This window comes from Paramormyrops kingsleyae, chromosome 14 (genome assembly GCF_048594095.1).
Source record: "Paramormyrops kingsleyae isolate MSU_618 chromosome 14, PKINGS_0.4, whole genome shotgun sequence".
Lineage (NCBI taxonomy): Eukaryota > Metazoa > Chordata > Actinopteri > Osteoglossiformes > Mormyridae > Paramormyrops > Paramormyrops kingsleyae.
In genome coordinates, this window is record NC_132810.1 from 10,916,258 (window position 1) to 10,936,321 (window position 20,064).

Sequence of the window (20,064 nt, forward strand, 5' to 3'; positions counted from 1 at the left end):
TGCTCAGTGGAGTCTGTAAAATAGGCCGACAACATTTACAAAAGTATTAATTATTAAAAAAAAATTTTTTAATTACTATAGACACCATATTATGTGCAATAACCTGATTCCGGAGTAGAGTATAATTACAGAAAGAAATCGGTTACTTTCCAACAGACATATGCATTACATATTTAAAACTTCAACAATATATACGTATACATTTTAAAGAAGACAGGCGATACATTTTGGTGGGGTAGATGGACGAAGTTAAGTAAGTAAACAGACCATGTCGCGTTTTATATTTATTCAATGGCAAACAGAAACGGGCTTCCGTAGAAATTGCGCACGCGCAGTATAGCCCAAGGAAGTATTCGCGGCGTGTTTGTCTATTTTCCGCTAACTTATTACAGACACCATGAAAACCAGATTTAATACGGTGGACATAAGGGCTGTCATTGCTGAAATTAATGCCACGTAAGACGAAAGTGTTTTATATCGTAAACAACAGTAATGCTTAATTTGTGTAATGCTGCATGGTTGACCAAAGTTCGCCTAGCTCTATTGACTAGCTTGTTTTATCAGCTCTCATGAAACATTTTGACTGAGTTAAGTGACTTGTAGAATGCATAATGCGTCAATCTTCTTTGCGTAGCAATCTTTTTATATATAGATGTGAAAATTGCAGTAACAAGCTGTTGTGAGTAAACTACAACGCCATTCTGTATGTTATTGAGGAGGGAGTAGACACAAGCCCTTGGATTAACATTTTAATTGTTCTTTTTCGATTGTTGCAGCTTTATTGGCATGAGAGTATACAATGTCTATGATATCGATAACAAGACCTATCTTATTCGGCTACAAAAGTAAGTGTTCTCGTGTCCGCAGGAACCCCACACCTTAAATGCAATGTCTTAGTGCCCAGATAGAAGGCATTCGTTTTATTAAATTCTGAATTAGTGAATATTTGTTTACTAAAACACAAGACATAATTCTATATTAACAATTCAAGCTTTGCAGATACACGAGTAAGAATTGAATGGCAGCGGTGCTGCTTAAATGGCATTTCGCTGCTCTGTGAGGTGATCATAAAGATATTTATTTTGTGTTATCTTTTGCGTTTGATATTAGTTTTAATTCCATGCTTGTGTTGTTACCTTTTTAGATGTTATTGATAATTAATTTGGTTGTTTTAGGCCCGAATCGAAAGCCGTGCTCTTGTTGGAGTCGGGCATCCGCATTCACTCCACGGAGTATGACTGGCCGAAGAACCTCATGCCTTCCGGATTTGCCATGAAGGTAAGAAGCCCTCGGGCAAGCTCTCCTCGCCGATTTGGAGGCATCTGCAGCCCAGCCACTTTACACACTGCTGTTGTTCTCCCCCCACAGTGCAGGAAGCACTTGAAGTCTCGGCGACTGGTTTCCGTGAAGCAGCTGGGAATAGACAGGATAGTCGACATGCAGTTTGGGTCAGATGAAGCGGCTTACCATTTAATAGTGGAGCTGTATGACCGGGTAAGGTGCTGTAGTTCACCCACCTCTTTCCCCCACCTATGAATTGTATTTTGAATGTCTCAGTTTTAAGTTGTACAGTTTATCTAGTTCATATGTGAAAACAAACAAAATTTCCTTCACTGATTAGTGCTGTTTTTTTGGAAATGGTCTTTGCACTGCAGAGTAACTTTGGTATGTGTTTCCATCCCTTGATGTGCCATTCAAGTTAGTCAGGTCTTTTCTGTTTTACATCTACCTTGGGGGTGTGAGTTATATTATGGGATTGCTGTCTCCCAGGGGAACATCGTGCTGACGGACCATGAGTACACCATCCTTAACCTTTTGCGAGTCCGGACGGCAGAGGCAGAGGACGTGAAGATCGCGGTGAGGGAGAGGTATCCTCTCGAAAGTGCCCGGCTTCCTGAGCCCCTCGTCAGCCTGGAGAGGTAAATGTACCATTGGGGAAAGGTGGGAGACTGGATGGTGGGGCTGGATATCATGATGGTAAATCAAGGGAACACATTTTCCTTTTCATAATAATCTATGTGCTGCTGCTTTTGGAAAGAAAAAATGCACTTCTCTTTGTTGTACTAACACTAAACATGTTTGCGTATTTTCCCTCCCCTTTTAATGTAAGATTGCTCATATGCTAAAACATGGTTTTATTCATTGAACTTTGTTGTCTTCTCACGATGACATCAGTGTAGAAGTCGTGGAAAAGCATTCTGTTCACATCAGTGACTGCAGGATGACCTTTTGACCTTTATTTATGGTGGCCCACAGGCTCACAGAGATGCTGTCTTCTGGGCCCAAGGGAGAGCAGGTGAAAAGGATCCTCAATCCACACTTCTGTAAGTGACTACCCTGTTTGTTTAGCGTTGGCCTCTGCCACACACCAGGCGGGCATCTGATTCCATCTTGTTTGTGTGACTTTGCAGCGTATGGGGCCTCTCTGATTGAACACTGCCTGATGGAGGTCGGCATCTCTGGCTTCATGAAAGCCGACGACCAGTTCAGCGTCACACAAGGCAAGTGGGGTGGGGAGGGCGGATGCAATGGACGTTCAGTGAGGCCTCAAGCAACCAAATTCAGCCCATGACTGGCTCTCATGAACATTTTTTATGTAATTTCTTAACTTAGTCCTTAAGAGAGGTCCTGTCTGTCTTCAGCTAGTAGCTAAATTACAAGGTAATGTTTAGTCAAATGCTGAAGTAATTGCTAAACACGTTTTTATTTTGGACTTTGGGATTCTGAAAGCAAAATGATTTCTACTTCTTGTTGCAAAGCTGATAAATTCATATATATCTGTTATTTTAGTAAAGCATTCCTCAACATTTACATGTTTTTTCATCCTGCTATGACTTTCTTTTTTTGCCAAGCCTATTTCTTAAGCATCGATGGCAAGTTTTTATATATGAATACGAGCGTCTCCACGTGTTTGTAGGTCAGCCTGTTCCTCTTCTCGTCTACAACATTCACCTCTGTGCTGAAAAGTCGCTCGCTGTCTACACGGTGCGCAATGATATGCTTATGCAGATTCCATGAGTAGGGGGAAGTGGGGGGAACGTGTCTCCCCCACGTTTGCTTCACACACATTGCACACAGCGATTTTGTCTTCGCTGGACACCTTGTAGAACTGCCAGACTGGTGACGCCATTTTAGTTAATTTTCCCACGCAGAGTTATGTCTCGCGTATATTGTGTCATCTGATTGGCACTTCTGATCAGGCGTTATAAACAACGGCGATCAAATTATTTAGAACTAATAACAACCGATAATGATTGATGGCCGATCGATCGGAGCATCCTTTATATGAGATGTAATAAATATCCTTTAATTTCATGAAAAGTATTTTGGACCAGTTTTTACATTTTCCTCCAGTCAGTGCACTTACCTGCCGGTACCTAATATTACTGAACTGGATCAGGTCATGCTCTCCAAACTGCTGTTCTGTGTGCTTCTTCCTTAGGTTATTGGATTACATTTGGCCTTGTTTAAGCTATAGGTATTGCTTCAAAAGGTACTATGCCCCTTCTGTAAATAATCAACTCTTTACTGGTTTGAGTATGATGACCTTGGCTTTTTGTGCCAAAATATCATTCCGGTTCCTTATAGTGAATAAGGTAGCAAACAAAAGCAGGCCTTTGAAACTCTTTGACCTTTGCTGTTTTTTTGTTTGTTATTCAGACTTGTCTGTTATACTGCCTTAGGTGTCACATTAGGTGTGGCTGGAAAATGTGCCTAGCCTCAATGTGTGTTCACAGCTAGGGATTCCAAATGCATTATGCATTTCATCATTCCTCTTTATACTGTTCTTAATGAAAGTTATTATCTGATATTGCTTCATATTCTGGTTGTGTGGCAGTGCAGTTTAATTGTTTATGTGATGGGACCACTGCAATATGTCTTTTCCCCAGATGTTCCCAAGATCCTGGATGCTTTGCGGAAGGCTGAGGAGTATATGGAAAAAACTGCCAACTTCTCTGGAAAAGTAATTCTGTTGGCACTTGTATAAACTGAACTTACTATATTTGCTGCGGGAGAAACATAGCAAGATTTTAGCAGTGATTTAACCTATAATGAACTTAATTGTATATGCTGAAAATGATCAATACAATTATTTTGAATCACAGGGATACATCATCCAGAAATCTGAGAAGAAACCAAGTTTAGATCCAGACAAGACAACAGAAGAGTTACTAACGTATGGCTAATTCTTATTATTGCTGTTATGTTAATTGCTGGCATGTAACTTGTTTGTTTTGCTCTGCCAGTTAGATTTTTGCTGCCTTATTCTCTGATCAGCCTTCAATGAAAGTATTACTGAATTTGACAGGTACGAGGAATTCCATCCATTCTTGTTTGCCCAGCATGCAAATAGCCACTACGTGGAGTTTGTTTCCTTTGACAAGGTGGGCCATTTTTATTTGTGAACCTCCTCACTTTGTCGCTGATTTTACTGATTAGTCGATTTAATATAAACGATTAATCTTCCTGCAGAAAATCAAATGCACTATTAATTTAAGTTAATTTTATTTTGGCAACAACAAACTGAATTTTATTGCAGGGCTTTAGATAATGGATTGCTACGGCACTATATGGACACTATTTTCGCACACAATTCAATAAGCAAATTGGTAGTATGCCTCAAATATTAATGAGATGCATCCTGTGACACCCAAAATGATAAATTCGGAGTATAAATTCGGTGTTTCCTAATGCTTATTAAATTCGGTTAGCGGAGGCATATCACATGCCACTGTTTTGGTAACTCATATAAGTGACAAGCACTGAAATCAAGAAAGGGACAGATCAGCAACCACAACATCTTTTAAAAGAGGAGATATTGTGGATAAACAAGGTAAAAATATGTTGGTGGTGTGGTGCTGGTATTTGCTGATTAAAGTCCGAGGTTTTTTGGTAAATAGTTTTCATTTTTATATCAGTTCACAAATGTGGGCAATGGTGGCTTAATGGGTAGGGAAACGCACTTATAATTGAAAGATTGCTGGTACCACCCCCAAGCACTGCTCCCCGGGCGCTGAATCGGCTGCCCCATGCTATGTCGCAATGTCACATATGCAGGGGACGCATTTCATTGTTGTGTGCTGTGGTGTGTCAACAATGACCACTGATCACCAAAATTCAAATTATTTCTTTTATTTAATGTTCGTTTCTGTTTGTTTTAGTTTACAGTAACGCTACCAACAAGCCCCATGCGCAAGAACGCATAGTGGCACCATCAGTCCACATAGAAAGAGGCCAGATTTTAGCCTAAACATTTTTTCAGACACGTATTCAATGGAAATTCTAAGGTAGCAGGCAGACAACTTTACGGGTTTAATAATGAGTGTATTTAGCAGCAACAAGGACAAAAATATTAAAAAGCTGTCTGTACTAATGGTAATTTAATAAACGTGAATAGACTACACTTAGGGTGGTTTTGCTTATTCTGCAGATCCAGAACAGCACCTGTACTTTTTCTCTTCAGGCGTGTAGTATGCCATAAAACTTTGCACAGTGTAAAACCATCTTTTTGTTTTGTGATAATTTTATGCTACTCCCATAGTTACGTACTGATATTAAAGGAAAACATTTTTTATAATGGACGGAAACGTTTTAGAAATCATAATGGTAATTTCATTAAAATAAAAAAGACATGTTGATTTGAAACATTTATGTCAACACATGTCAACAGCGTAAACATCATCAACTACGTTGACTAATTGCGGCAACCCTAAAATGTTAATTTACTGAGTTTTTTTTATTTTTTTTTATTTTTAAATACTCCCCACCACCTCAGGCAGTGGATGAGTTCTTCTCAAAGATGGAGAGCCAGAAGATGGATATGAAGGCCTTGCACCAGGAGAAACAGGCCATGAAGAAGCTAGATAATGTCAGGAAGGACCATGAGCAGCGACTGGGGGCCCTGCAGCAAGCACAGGTATTCAGAGCAACGTGCAGCTGAGAGAGCAGGGCCAGGCGGTCCATGGAGCACTCCTGCTGACATCTAGCAGAAGAACTGAACGTGCTGTTGTATACATCTGAGAGTGATGGTCTCTGTGCCACAGGAAGCGGACAGGCTGAAGGGCGAGCTGGTGGAGATGAACCTGCCCATCGTGGAACGTGCCCTGCAGGTGGTCCAGAGTGCCCTGGCCAACCAGGTGGACTGGACAGAAATCGGGCTCATCGTGAAGGAGGCCCAGGCGGCCGGAGACCTTGTGGCCTGTGCCATAAAGGAGCTAAAGCTCCAGACCAATCACATCACCATGCTGCTGCAGTGAGTGTGGCTGCACCACCAACTGCCAATAGGAGTTAATTCTTTGAGTGGTTCAGCATTTAATAAATTGTTCAGTTATTTTGGTCCCTTGATGTCCATAATGTGCTTTCCGGGTTGTTGTTTTCCACGCTGACCTTTTGGTTTTACACAGTAAGTTCACCTTTTGCCACCGGACAGGAATCCATACATCGACTCGGAGGAAGAGGACAGGGAGGACGTGGGGGAGATGGAGGAGGCCAAAGGACAAAAGAGCAAAAAGAAGAATAAGAGTAAAATCCAGAAGAACAAGTTCCAGAAGAACAAGGCCATGATGGTGGATGTGGACCTCAGTCTGTCTGCCTACGCCAATGCCAAAAAGTAGGCCTCGTCCTCTAAACCCTCTGTAGATGTCTGGACCCAGAAGTGTAGTACTTTGTAGCCATCCTAGGTGTGTTAATGACTGCTACCTTAACTGCCCCCCCCCCAATTAAACTAATGGGGAAAGCTGTTTTTCATTTAATATGAATGGCAAACAATTACGCTCAGTAATAAAATCCTTCTCAGGCAGGTGGGGTGTTGCTGAGAGTTGTTTGGGGCGAAACAGAAAATGAAAAACAATAGTGACTTCATGTCGATATACACTTTCAGGTATTATGACCATAAACGAAATGCTGCCAAGAAGGAACAGAAGACGGTGGAGGCTGCAGAGAAGGTAAACGGTCTTTCTGTGACCCACAATGGGGCATCTGCCATTATCGCCTGTCACCAACTCAAGGCATCTTTCATTTCCATTCCAGGCCTTCAAATCTGCAGAGAAGAAAACCAAACAGACTCTGAAGGAGGTCCAGACAGTCGTTACCATCCAGAAAGCCAGGAAAGTCTACTGGTGAGCACCTGAACTGGAAGCTGTAATTTACTGTATTTTTCTGACAATATTAAAATTGCTTCTTATTATTAATTTGCATGTCTAATCATTTAAAGGTTCGTATTGTTAGCTATTGTTAGCTGTCATTTAGTTTCGAGTGCACAATCACATTAGCAGCCAAAAGAAGTCGCAGCAGTTATTCTGACTTGCTGAGGCAGGAGAAATAGCTTGCGTGTTTCGGATTTGCCTTTCAGGTTTGAAAAGTTCCTGTGGTTTATCAGCTCGGAGAATTACCTCATCATCGCAGGACGGGACCAGCAGCAAAATGAGATGATCGTTAAACGCTACCTAAAGACGGGTGAGGGGCATGAAGTCTCGCCTTTGTGTGGGAGCTTACCGCTGGGGCATAGGAGGGGCATGGATACACTGGCAGATTTGGGCCGGGGGGGCCCAAGGTGACATTTTGTCAGGGGTCCCAGAATTTATTGCTGCGTCCCTGGCTTGGAGTCTTTGGACAGTGAACATGAGTGAATATCTGTCTGTCCCCTGTACTGTGCAGGTGACATTTATGTGCACGCAGACCTTCACGGGGCCACCAGCTGCGTCATCAAGAACCCAACGGGTATGTCCTGGTCTTCTGTGGCCATCAGCATGTTTAAAATGAGCTTCTGCTTGGTTGATTGTTGCATGATTGCTTGCACCCAGAATAATGGGTGCAAGTTGTCTGAAGTAGGTAAACTCTTTGTGACTATCTCTCTTACTGAGTTAGTGCTTGGTACATGGAGGTTTATCCATGCATAGCTGCTTGACCCATCAGGCAGAGGGATGCTGTACTCACTGGTGGGCATGTGATCCTGACTCATGCAGTATTCCCCCTTTCCTTTTGCAGGGGAGCCTATCCCTCCACGGACCCTGACGGAGGCAGGCACCATGGCTGTGTGCTACAGCGCAGCCTGGGACGCCAAGGTCATCACCAGTGCCTGGTGGGTGCACCATAACCAGGTGGGTCCCAGTGAGACCTGGATCTTTCGGATGGGGGTCAATGTTTTTCGTCAATGCTTGGAATCTCATCCCTCCTTGGCCTCCTCCAGGTTTCCAAGACGGCTCCTACGGGGGAGTACCTGAGCACTGGAAGCTTCATGATCCGAGGTGAGAAGCTCTGCTCTTCCTGTCAAAGCTCATGCTTTACCTTGTAGCTGTGAAATGTTGTGACTGGATAAGACCTCCTTTTTATCTTAAGTATCGAAGTGCGGGGTTTGTCACTTAACTTTGACACTGAAAGCTAATGGCTGGGTGACTCTTACCTCACCCATTAGGGAAGAAGAACTTTCTGCCACCTTCGTATCTCATGATGGGCTTCGCCTTCCTATTCAAGGTAAATAAAAAGGGAACTTATGGTGTGTCTGGAAATTCTTCCTGAAGGAAAAGAAATGACAGTGAACTTTTTCCTTCAAAGTAAAATCTTGTTTCTGATCAGTAGGGGGATAATTCTGAGAAGATCTGAACTCTGGCTGATCGTTGTGTAGAGTAGTATTTCCCAACCTGGTCCTCAGGGGAACCTCAGCCGGTCCATGTTTTTGAGAACCTGGTAGAGAGCTGAGAGAGAGCAAAAATCTGGACTGTCTGCGAGTCCCCAAGAAACGCAGGTGTAGAGGACTTGGGTTCCGTGAGCTTGAATAGGCATCATGATGTCGATGGTGATCGCGTGCAGGTGGATGAGCAGTGCGTGTGGAGACACAAGGGGGAGAGGAAAGTGAAGACCCTGGCTGAGGATATGGAGTCAGTGACCAGCAGCACTGCAGAGCTTCTGACTGAAGGGGAGGAAATCACAGGTAATTCACTGGGACTTCATACAGTGTATAAGCACGGGGCTACACAGACAGATGGGCTTTCGCTGTTTGGCTTGGCACGCACTGCGCCTGCATATTAATTAATAATTATTTTGATTTAACCAGGGGATGACAGTGCCAATGAGTGTGATGGGGAAGATGGGGAGAACGAAGGAGAGAGAGAGGTAAAGATGGAGGATGCGGGCGCTGAAGACGAGGGGCAGAATGAGAATGAGGAGGCCGACTCCATAGAGCTGGAAGACATGGGTGAGGAGGCCGAGGAGGACGAGGAGGGTGAGCAGCAGCTGGCAATGGAGGAGGAAGAACAGAGCAGCGAGGAAGAGGGACAGGAAGCTGACGCAGAGGTGAAGACTGAAGAGGTGGAGATCAGCTTTCCTGATACCACCATTCCTTTGCCCCACTTGCTACCAAACAGGTAACATCACCAGTCTCAGCATCAGTCCCAGCTGTCAGGCAGCATAAGTGCTTCGAGCTCTCAGCTGTATTTCACTGGAGTCTGTATTTCACTGGAGTAACTTCTTGTTGCTGTTTCAGTAAACAGCACTGTGGCTTCCACAGCTCTGGTATGTTTATGATGTTTCCTGTCTTCCCGGTACCCTGCCAGGACATTTCAAGGCACATCTACAGCGTTCAAAGCAGAGTCAGTGACTCAAGTAAGTGACACACAGCCGTCTGCCCACCTCCAGGCAAAGTCGAGACAGCGAGTACACGCGTTTCTTTTCGTCAGTATCAGTTGGGCAATGACTGCTGGTCTCCCTGCAGTCAGAGGGAGAAGCACAAGGAAGAAAACACCTGACGGCTAAGCAGAGGAGGTGGGTACAGCCGGTAACAGCCAGTTCCTGTGCTGCCCATCAGGCAGTGGTCTGCATCTCTGACTCATGTGCCCCTGCCTTTCAGGGAAATGAAGAAAAAGAAGCAAAAACAGGATGGCGATGAAGATCAGGAGGGGGTCGATACGAAGAGTGAGGAGGCGTGTCCTGCTGCAGCCAATCAGGGCAAGCTGACTGCCGGTAAAGGTGGAGCATCCCAGCAGCCCTTGAAGAGAGGTCAAAAGGTAAGTGCTCAGGAAAGGCCTCTGTTGATTTGGGACACATTAAAACCTCACAAACTTAAAAAAGAAAAACTGAGTCATGCTACAACCTTGCCTGTCTATCCCTTGTGTTTTTACAATCCCGCAGAATAAGATGAAGAAGATCAAAGACAAGTACAAAGACCAGGATGAGGAAGACAGGGAACTGATGATGAAGCTGCTGGGAGTGAGTGGCTGCAGATTTCCTCACTTTTTAACCTAAATACTGTTATAAAGTTGGTAATTGGTACTTTTGTTTAGAACAAGTTTGAATCAGCTGCTAATGCTAATATCCCCCAACACACAGCCCGTATAAAACAGTTGACCGAGACACATTTCAGGAAATGGTTGTAGGTTGTGTGGCTTTTCCTGCAGGTCACCATGAAGCACGTCTGGCATTAATGACTCTGCACACGAGGGCATTTTGTCACGTTTTGATCTCGCCCCGGTGCGCTGTGGTGCAGGACAGCCCTGGAAATGCGACCGCCGTGGTCCAGTTAGCGTGAATGCGGTGAGTCTGTTGCGATGCCATCGGCTTTGTTTCCTCTTTACTGCAGTCAGCCGGATCAAACAAGGAGGAGAAGGGGGAGAAGGGGGAGAAGGGGGGGAAGAAGGGGAAGAAGGGAAGGGGGAAAGAGGAGTTCAGCCGGAAGGAGAAACCGGTGCCGAAACCCCGGGCACAGGGGGGAGTCCCGAAGAAGCCCGAGTCCCGGGAAGGAGACGAGGAGAGCCGGGCGGGGGAGCAGGATGACAAGGTACAGCATAGGGGTAACGTGGTACAGCAGCTGGGGCGTATGGTATAGAAACTCCTTTCTTACTGACAGGAAGTCAAATTTTATTCAGCAGGAAATCGCTAAAGTGAGGAGAATGGAGTGGCTCCGTGTAGGGAATGTCTGACTCTTGCTTATGATCGTAGGTGAGGTTGGCGTGAGGCTGAAAGGTTCATGCTCCTCTTTTGCAGGACGCTGATGACGCAGATCAGGAGAATCCAGGCGCTGAGGTGAGGCAGCATCTTGTGTCGTGACTGATGACCTGAAACGAAGTGGCTGCTGCACTCCTTCTGGAGGCCTTTGTTAGGAAGCCTGTTCACGCCGATGTTCAGGTTGAAGAGTGGAGGGACAACATTGCGTGACTGAACCAGCTTGCGGTGGCTTCCGGTCTCTTTTCTTAGAGATGATCTGTGTCATTGTGTGACCTTGCAGGATGCAGCGAACCTGCTGGACTCTCTAAGTGGTCAGCCGCACCCAGAAGACGTGCTGCTGTTCGCCGTGCCCGTCTGTGCCCCCTACACAGCCCTCACCAACTACAAGTATGAACGGCTGTACACTCTTTGTGGTTCATATCCTGGACAGACGTGCTTAACACGGTTTAAAATGCTATTGCTTGTGGAATAGGCTTCCACACGACAGGCGAGGAGGTAAAAGGTGGTGGGTGGTTGATGCGTTGGATCTTAAAATATACGCATAGAACAAATTTAACTGAATTTCTGATTGTCTATTAAGGCACAAGGTGAAGCTGACTCCTGGCACGCAGAAGAAAGGGAAAGGTTGGTGGAATTGAGAGCATGACACGGCTATAATGTTTGTTCTAGCTCACAAGTAACCATGTGACCCTCCCTACAGCGGCCCAGGCTTCACTGTCCAGCTTCATGCGTGCGAGGGAGACCACGACCCGGGAGAAGGACCTCCTCCGCAGTGTTAAGGTACAGTGCCTCAGGAACCGACCTGAGCTCATCAGGCACCGACTCTTTTTTTTTTTTTTTTATCTTTGGGTCAGGTCAGTTTTTTTATTTTTATTTTACTTGCTCGGTCCTTAGCTTATTTGTGCTTTCCATCTCCACCCCTCCACCCCTCCTCTTCTCTGATCTAGCTGCCTACCATGTGTCTGACTAGCAATGGAAGAAATACAGGAAAAGCTCACAAATGCTAAAAAAGGTTTTAGATTTGCTAGTACTGTTCGGGCCGGGTCGGGTTCTGTCTCTGGTATGGGCCGACTCAGGCTTGGGCTTTAATTTCAGGCCCGTACAGGACTCTAGCCTCTCTGCTAGATGGTGTTTGATGGGGAAGGCACATGTACAGTTTTAGATGCACAAAATGTGTAAGACGGAAGTGGCTGAGTAGGTTTTTGGCGAAATACTTGGGATGTTTTTCAGTATCAAATGGTTAAACAAGCACAGTATTGACACTGATGGTATAGATTGACTGGTATCTGTGGGTGGATTTGGAAATGAAAACTGGAGTGGAATTGTGTTTTAGGACTCGGAGCTGTCTAGGAACATGCCAGGCAAAGTGAAGGTTTCTGCACCCAACCTGATTGTGAAGAGGAAATGAGACTCACCCAAAGGCTTATGTGCTTATTGTAAATAAATTGTTTAATCTACTGAAATGTACGGTTACAGTCATTCCCTCATTTTCAAATGCCTGTCAACACCTGCATGTAGGAAGCCAGGGGATATCGATCAATACTACCAACAGTGTTTGCTTTATTCAACACTTGCTTTTAATTGACAGAAGTACTTACAGCATTTGACAAATTAAAAAATACACTGGATAATAAGTAAAAGCTTTTAGTGCAAATGCCCCACATTGTCACAATTGCAAGAACATCACATTAACACTACAGTTTAGGCTAAAGCGGTCATGAGCTACAGAGACAGGCAAACCGGCAGGCCTAGCCACACCCACTTTCACCATCAGCAGGGGTTTGATTGGCTTGCAGCAGTACAACCAGACATGAGGAAACAGAACCAATATGTTCATACATCATACATATTAAAACTAGACATTCCTTAAGTGTGGTTCAGGTTACTCACCTCCTGCATCAGAGCAATGCATTTAGGTTCAGCTACACTAGACCTGATGCCTTCTGTCCAAATTTCACCCATGTTGATGAACAATCAAAGCACATACTAAAAGGAAAAAAAACTACAGACCACGTCCCAGTCGACCCAATGTCCAAAAGCCGGGGCTGGAAATCACCCGGAGTCCGACGAGCCGGTGCTAGCCGGAGGCTGCTGACCCTGCTAGGCCGCGCCTCCACGCAGATGCGTGCTGCTGCATCTCCCAGGGCGCCAGGTGCCTAGGAGCCCAGCGTGTTGATGACGCCCAGCCTCGGCATCAAGCGGTGCAGCAGGTGTTTGGGCAGGAGGTTCCAGGAGCCAGCCAGCTGCTCCCGGTACTGCAGGACCGCCTCCATGCAGAACCTGCGAGAGAAGCATGGGGAGGGGGTCAGGGCTAAGCTCCAGCATCACATCCATGCACATCCTGTATCGGGTCAATGCCCTTCAGCTCCTTAAAAGTCTGGGTTTCCCATTCAGGTTAGGCCTTTAACTATGACCGGAAAGTCACAGCTCGAATCTCGTGAGCAGAGGGATGCCACTGTTGAGCCCTTAACCACAATTGGTCCAGGGATGCTGGTCACAAAAAATGTTCACAAGCATCCGTGACATTATGGGTAATTAGCACCATACTTGTGCAGACACCTACTGGTTCTGGCTCTCCCTTGGAAACCATGTTTTCCTGGAAGGTATTAGCAGATCAAGGGCAGCTGAAGCAGCCAAACACCTGTTTCACAGCCAAGCCCCCCTCGCGAATGCGTGTATGATACAGCAGCAAATGCACAACACTAAGTTTACTGGAAAAACTCAGGTATCTCCCTGCTTAAGTAATTTATTCAGGTTAATGTCAGTTAAGTGACATGAGCTCTCCCAGTAGAGAACTGATGGCCTATTTGCATTTCACTACATGAACCACCAGCTAGCACTACTTAAAGACGCTTTTGAAAGAATTCACAAACTCGGTGTTCTAAGAGTTCCTTTCGAGGATCAAAAGGCAAAAACCATCAAAGGCAAATATTGACGAGCAGAGTCCCAACCAAGCAAACCAAGTGTCTTCAACCCAAACATTCAACCAATCACATTAACACATATACCACTGTAACAACTCAGAAATGAGAGAGGCTGCATCAATCACCAGGTGTCCATGCATAAGACCTCATTAAGCGGCGCAAACTAGCATTGCACAGAAGGATTCTCAGACTTTAGTCCACAACTCAGATCACAAAATGATCAACATAAATCCTCAAATCACAAGTGCTGAGGTCAAATCATTAATATAAAATTTAAGATTCTACACACCTCACGAGAGACTTTGGCTGGACGCTGAAAATCAGAACCTCGTTGCTGTGAGCCTGCAGGGAGGAAGTGAATTTGTTACTGCCAGTCCCTCCCTCATGCTTAAACATTGTATTCAGCAGTGTCACACTGTTACAAACACACACGCATTACAGCAGCAAATGGGACACTGCGTGACGTTATCTATACTTAAGACTATAAACGAATGCTCAATGCGTATAAAAACAAGTCACTTCCTTTACATGCAGGGTCAGATGTGAGCTTTTTTTCCGTCCCCCCCAAAAAAACACTGTGTAGCCTACAGCGTGCATCACAGGATGGCCCCTCACCGCTTGCTGATGGGACAGCAGGTTATTGGCACAGCCCCCGAAGACAAACACCTCGCCGTCGGGCCCGTAACAGGCCGTGTGCCACAGCCTGGGGGCAGAGTCAGAAGGCGGAGGCTCAGGAAGGCTAAGCGGGAGAACACGGCTCCACGGTTATGGGAGGAGCTTCCACACACACAGAAACTTGAAAAGGGAGCCCCCAGAGGTGTGAGGCAACAGCGCCACCCCGCATTCGGTTTCCATATAATCCATATAATCAAATGTACTTTACTGTAAACACAGTGTGTGTCTAAATATTAATCACAAATACTAGTACTAGGAATGCAGCTAGACCCAGATCTCGGTACCGATGACTCACCTGGGGCTCTCCGTGTTGCTGTGCTTATAGGACTTCCACTCGTTTGTGCTCACACAGTACAGCCAGGCATCACCTGCAGGAGGGAGGTGATCACACTCACACAGCTGACAGTCACCAGGGAAACTGAGCCCCGGCCCAATGAAAACAAAACCCAAAGCTCTACTCTTTCGTACCCATAAAAGTACACATCCCCCACAAACCAGCAAAGCATGAGCATGTACAGAAAGGGGGTCATGAGAGGCAGCCACTGCCTACATGGCGGTGGGGGGCATACTGGCCCAGCCCCATTAAAGGACATTAATATCCAGATCCAGATGGAGGAAAGCAGCAAATGGCTACAGCTCGAGGGCACAGCCGCCATGCTTACTGAGGGTCTGTTTGTCTGTGGTGAAGCCACCATATAAGAAGATGTGGTCAGGTGACACAGGGATGAAGGAGTGCCAGGACCGGCCCACTGGACCCTGCTGGGGGACACTCCTGGGAGGGGGGTGCAGGGTTAGGGAGACAAACCACCATTCAAGGACTACATTTTTGCTAATCGTACAGCTAAATTACATCACTTTCCCAAAAATGTAAGGAAATGAAATAGATAGTAAGCGCATACATTTCAGTCCACTCCCAGGTGTCCAGGTTGATGTAGTACAAGTCATTCAGACGATGTTCCTGTTACAGAACAAAGACAGTACTATTAACTGGATGTTTTCTTAATGGTAATGCATTCCTTGCATGACCATGCCCCCCCCCCCCCCCCCCAATCTAATCTCTACTCCTCTCACATCCCCAACCTCTACAATTCCTACCACCACTACACACACTCCCCACCTTTCCAGTGTAATCAGATTCACCAGATCACTCCTTTCATAAGCCACCATTAAGCAATACTGCTTAAATTTTGGTGCGATTTGTTTCAAAATGAATTACATTCCAGATCATTTCATGGGAAGCTTGAAGAAAACCTTAAGAGTTACTGTCTTTACGACATGAAGGATCTTCTGCATCTGCTCTTTCCTTCCTTTGCTAGCATTTCAAAAGTTGATGCCTTCGCCCATATAATAGGTGGGGAAAGTTTGACAAAGATTTGTCAAATACTGTCTGCAGTGGCAGCCGGTCCCGAAACCAAAAGTATTCCCCATCCATGAAATACAATTATGAAGTTATTAATCTATACAGCAAGACCGATTTCACTCGAATGAGGGAATGAGGATATCGGTAACCTTCTTGGTGGAAACCACAACCTACCCTGTAGCGGCCCCCAAACACAAAGCCGCGGTTCCCCACAGTGGCACAGGCATGAGCAGCCCGCGGGGAAGGGGGATTTCCCTGAGGGAGACAGGCGAGTTAATTTGATACCTATAATACCTTCAACCCAAACATAGGTAGGCTGCATTTATGGACAGTCAACAATACACTCCACTCCAAGACAGAGCTGAATCTGTCCTAATAGGGGCTACCTGGTGAACAACAGGACAGAGATGGAATACCTTTGTGATCGGCTGACTCCAGGTGAACGTGTCCAGATCAAGGACGTGGATGTGATTGTTCCAACCCCGCCCAGCACCATTTGCCTATGGTAACAAACAAAAACACAAACACACACATGAAATTCAGTCATCTTTAGATAAACCTCTTACATCTTAGTATGCAAAACAGCAAGTAGTTGCTGCTAAATGTAGCAGAATCCTGGTTCAATGGGACAATTAAACAGTTAATTATACTTCCCACATTTCCAGCACACATTTGCAATCTTCTCTTTCTGGGGACTTCCAACTGAATAATCTTATAGATTCCTAATCCAAATCTAACCTTAGCTGAAATGAAGACTAACACGTCAAAAATGGACATCCCCTATCAAGAGTGGCCAGGGTTTGCTTTCTTTCAGAGAAAAACATCCTGAGTGGCAAACAAATCGGGGACCCACTTCCTGTGAAAGAAAGCTGCCTTGTCATATGGCAGACTTCTTACCCAGAACGATGACTCGTCGTATTCAAACGTTCCCAAATGGCCACCTTGAGCGACATAGCCATATCCCCCGAAGAAAGCCAGCCTTCACAGACAACAGAAGGAGTTTCACATCATCTGCACGTTGTAATCATATCACAGAATTAGGAGCACATGCTAGGTTAACAGGCAAATCACCTGTTCTGGTGCACCCAGCATCCCAGCTTGTCTTTGCAGGTGGGAGCCAAGCCCTTCAGGTTCCTCATATTCTCCCAGCACAGGACCTCAGTCGTCCTCAGAGGAAGACGGTAAAACTGCAGAGCAAAGCAATGCACCACAGGGGGGTAACTTGGTGCTTGGCAAGTACAGAGTAACCCTACCCTAGCCCAGTAAACAGTTTTAATTACAGCTCATTGCTATGGTCTGATAAAGTCCGGTAAAAGGGGCAGGAAAGGACATGGACAGTCTGCACTGAAAATAAACAAACAAACAAAAAAATGGATCAATCACATGAAATATTTGATGCGGACTCAATGAAAAACAAAATTTGGTTTGACCTGTAAAAAAATAGGTACTAGCTAAGCATGTGACTCAGCAGGCTACGCCTAAGTGCTCGTGATCGGAAGGTCGCCAGATTGAGCCCAGCCTTGGCAGAATAGTTACATCTGCGGGCCCTTGAGTAAGACCCTTAACCCCCAGGTCCATGGGCGCCACTGCGGGTGGCTGCCCTTCACTGTCAGGCTCGCTCTTACCTACATAAGTGTCTGTGTTCTGCGTGCGTCATGGAGAGAAAGATGGGGTTGGCGAATAGAGGATTTCCCCACTGGGATCAGTAAAGTGTTATTATTATAATAACCATATATTTAAAAGTTTAAGTGAACAACCTAATAATTCTCAGCTATTGTAATGAGAAAAACAGCTTTGTTTTACTTTTTTCAGTGAGTCATAACCATGACTCAGTCATTTTAGTACACAGGTCAAGTGCATAAGAGGAAGGAATATGTATTTTGGAGGTAGGGGTGCCATGAGTGCAGATGCTACAAGATTGGTCTGTGGTTTGGTCATTTCTTCTCCCAGCGAAAGCATGCATCATATCACTGTGTCAGAACCTTGAAGACAAAAGGACCATGAGACGGAGAGCTCACCCGATCCGTGTTCCCACGAGCGTGATGGCCACCGAAGAGATAGAGGACGCCCTCAACACACACGGCACAGCTGCCAGACATGGAGGGCGGCATATCGCCCTCCGTCACCCGCTTCTTCCTGCACACCATGGGATCCTTTCGTGACTAAAGTTTTAGAAGACTGGCCTTGGCATACCTCACGGGTAGCTTTGGCGTTTGCTACCATTATTCCAGACAGCTATTCACCACATATAAGGACATCATTTGCACAACGGTCAAACAGCTTTAATGACCTAACCAGGGATAAGCATAAGGAATCTGATTACCATCGCCTTATCTCTGTGTTGTAGATCCAAATCTCATTCCTTGGAAGGTAGAAATCAAGGAATCCTGTTGTCTGTGTGTTCTGCAAGAGAAAAGGGGGGGGGGGGTAGTATTTCAAAAGTCTGAAACATAGGAGATGTAAGGATTCCATGTGCAATTCATAAGGACACAAATGCTGAGTGTCTCTTCACAATACACCTGCAGCATTTCAGACTCAAAAAAAACACCCCCCCCCCCCCCACCCCCGGCGCAAGATGAAGGCACCACATACCTTGTATCCCCCCCACACATACATATTACTGCCATCCATTACGGCAATATGGCCGCTACGCTCAGCAGGAGTGTCCATCTCGAAGGAGTCGTTGCCAGAAGACAACTCATGATCTAGAAGCTCTTCATCGACCACCCAGTCAAACACGTTCTCCTCTTCATCGCCATCCACCTCCTCCTCCTCCTCACCACCATCCACCTCTTCTTCCTCATTCTCCTCGTCCTCCTGGACGACTTGGTATGCGGGGTCCTCGTCCATTTCCTCAGCCATGGAGTCCTGCGGGGGACATGTGTTTATTTCACTGCCATTTTCGTAGGCTCCAACAAAACTCAAAATTACAGGCATGATAAGTCATATTACACAAATCACTTAAACCGCAGCATACAATAAAGCTAAAACACCTTCCTTACGCCAGGCAACATGCCCAAGTTGATCTGAACGCGGAAATTTTTTTAATCACGAATGACTATATTATAGTAAAATTAACGTATCTCTTTCAGCCTTTCACTTTACATAGTTGGTAATAGCTCCGAGACGACATATTCCAAAGTTGTCTCACATACATTTTAACGATGAATAAAATACGATATTACAAGATATCTAGCTAGCTTAAGAAATACGACAAGATATCCAAAAAAGTATCGACAATGCTTGGAAAGTCATAGTAGTACTTAGCTAAGAAGTTACTTTCAATTGAAAAATCAAGCATATTTCTACCACTTACTCTATCGACCGACACACTAATCTTAAAGAGAGTTATCGCCAGGCATGCAGTCAGTAACAACTCAATAGACGTTTTAATTTCAAGTTCGCCCATTTGGTAAACGTTAGCTTTTCACCCACTTGCAAAAAAAAAACAGCAGTGTTTGTAAAATACAAAAAGAAATAGACACAGGAGGAACACTCACAAATGTTGCAGGAAGTCAAATGTGTTTTTCAGGAATACGCCGTCCCGCACCTGCCGCCTTGTTTACACTGGAAGTACACGGCTAAAGAATTCATTTCAGGAGGCCCTACAGGAAGTGATGTCAAAGTCATGCCCCCCCGAGTCGACCATGTTTGGAAGGTCAATATAATACCCCACACGTCAATTGAACGGTAGTGGTGATAATAGTATTAATATTTATGAGGTACCATAGTGATTCTGGGTACTAGACCCATCTCAAGATTCAAGATTCAAGATTCTTTATTTGTCACATGTAGTTATAGCTGGTACAGCATACAGTGAAATGTGTTTCCCTGGCTGAACTCCAGCTGTGCTAGACATAGGATAAGTATATAAGTACTAATGGAGGAATATACATATATATACAGAGGTAAAGATGCATTTACCATGTAATAAATAAAGTGCCATAAGGTGCAGACAAGGTAAGGTGCAGATGTGCCATGAGGTACAGATGTTTTTTATAATTTACAGATGGAAGAAATTAAGTTATATTAGATTGTGTGTCGTTATCCGTTATGTGTTGCTTGTGTAGTTGTCCATTGTGTTGTCCAGTCTCCTCTGTGTGCATGGTGTCAGACGGATTTCCACCAGCCACAGTCCAAAGGCTTGCAGTTAATCTAACTGGTGTC

At 45.1% G+C, this 20,064-nt stretch overlaps 2 protein-coding genes across 3 annotated transcripts; one reads left to right on the forward strand and one right to left on the reverse strand.

The window, feature by feature from the left end:
- The first annotated feature begins 326 nt into the window (after positions 1–326).
- Positions 327–12,401, forward strand: LOC111852436 (ribosome quality control complex subunit NEMF). Of its 2 annotated transcripts, XM_023828354.2 has the most exons (32): positions 327–456; positions 777–845; positions 1,176–1,278; positions 1,369–1,494; positions 1,771–1,919; positions 2,257–2,324; positions 2,412–2,501; positions 3,891–3,964; positions 4,107–4,177; positions 4,310–4,385; positions 5,777–5,917; positions 6,045–6,253; positions 6,431–6,610; positions 6,881–6,944; positions 7,030–7,118; positions 7,352–7,455; positions 7,657–7,719; positions 7,987–8,099; positions 8,189–8,246; positions 8,414–8,472; positions 8,809–8,929; positions 9,053–9,362; positions 9,552–9,600; positions 9,710–9,759; positions 9,845–10,001; positions 10,126–10,203; positions 10,574–10,771; positions 10,978–11,016; positions 11,219–11,325; positions 11,519–11,562; positions 11,639–11,718; positions 12,272–12,401. In XM_023828354.2, exons 1-32 carry the CDS (start codon positions 398–400, stop codon positions 12,344–12,346), a joined length of 3,273 nt encoding a protein of 1,090 aa, XP_023684122.2. In that variant the 5' UTR covers positions 327–397; the 3' UTR covers positions 12,347–12,401. The 2 variants fall into 2 exon arrangements, with proteins under 2 accessions (XP_023684122.2, XP_023684123.1); XM_023828355.2 differs by lacking the exons at positions 10,574–10,771; positions 10,978–11,016; positions 11,219–11,325; ... (1 more) ...; positions 11,639–11,718; positions 12,272–12,401 and adding an exon at positions 10,392–10,567.
- A 75-nt stretch (positions 12,402–12,476) lies between these two features.
- Positions 12,477–19,510, reverse strand: klhdc2 (kelch domain containing 2). The gene is made up of 14 exons (XM_023828357.2): positions 19,398–19,510; positions 18,490–18,765; positions 18,221–18,300; positions 17,916–18,033; positions 16,969–17,084; positions 16,795–16,876; positions 16,314–16,397; positions 16,072–16,152; positions 15,437–15,495; positions 15,200–15,309; positions 14,833–14,905; positions 14,478–14,565; positions 14,152–14,204; positions 12,477–13,218 (listed from the first exon to the last, which is right to left on the reverse strand). The coding sequence occupies exons 2-14, from the start codon at positions 18,757–18,759 to the stop codon at positions 13,095–13,097; spliced, it is 1,338 nt and encodes a 445-aa protein (XP_023684125.1). The 5' UTR covers positions 18,760–18,765; positions 19,398–19,510; the 3' UTR covers positions 12,477–13,094.
- Positions 19,511–20,064: the final 554 nt, after the last annotated feature.

Bases quoted from the DNA above. Each gene is read 5' to 3' on its own strand.
- LOC111852436 (XM_023828354.2), top strand. From the start codon at position 398: ATGAAAACCAGATTTAATACGGTGGACATAAGGGCTGTCATTGCTGAA. The intron at 4,178-4,309 runs GTATGGCTAATT...TGAATTTGACAG, and splicing joins ACAACAGAAGAGTTACTAAC to GTACGAGGAATTCCATCCAT. The intron at 4,386-5,776 runs GTGGGCCATTTT...CCACCACCTCAG, and splicing joins AGTTTGTTTCCTTTGACAAG to GCAGTGGATGAGTTCTTCTC.
- klhdc2 (XM_023828357.2), bottom strand. From the start codon at position 18,759: ATGGCTGAGGAAATGGACGAGGACCCCGCATACCAAGTCGTCCAGGAG. The intron at 18,301-18,489 runs GTATGTGGTGCC...TTTCTCTTGCAG, and splicing joins ATGTGTGGGGGGGATACAAG to AACACACAGACAACAGGATT. The intron at 14,566-14,832 runs GTGAGTCATCGG...CTCTGCCCCCAG, and splicing joins AGCAACACGGAGAGCCCCAG to GCTGTGGCACACGGCCTGTT.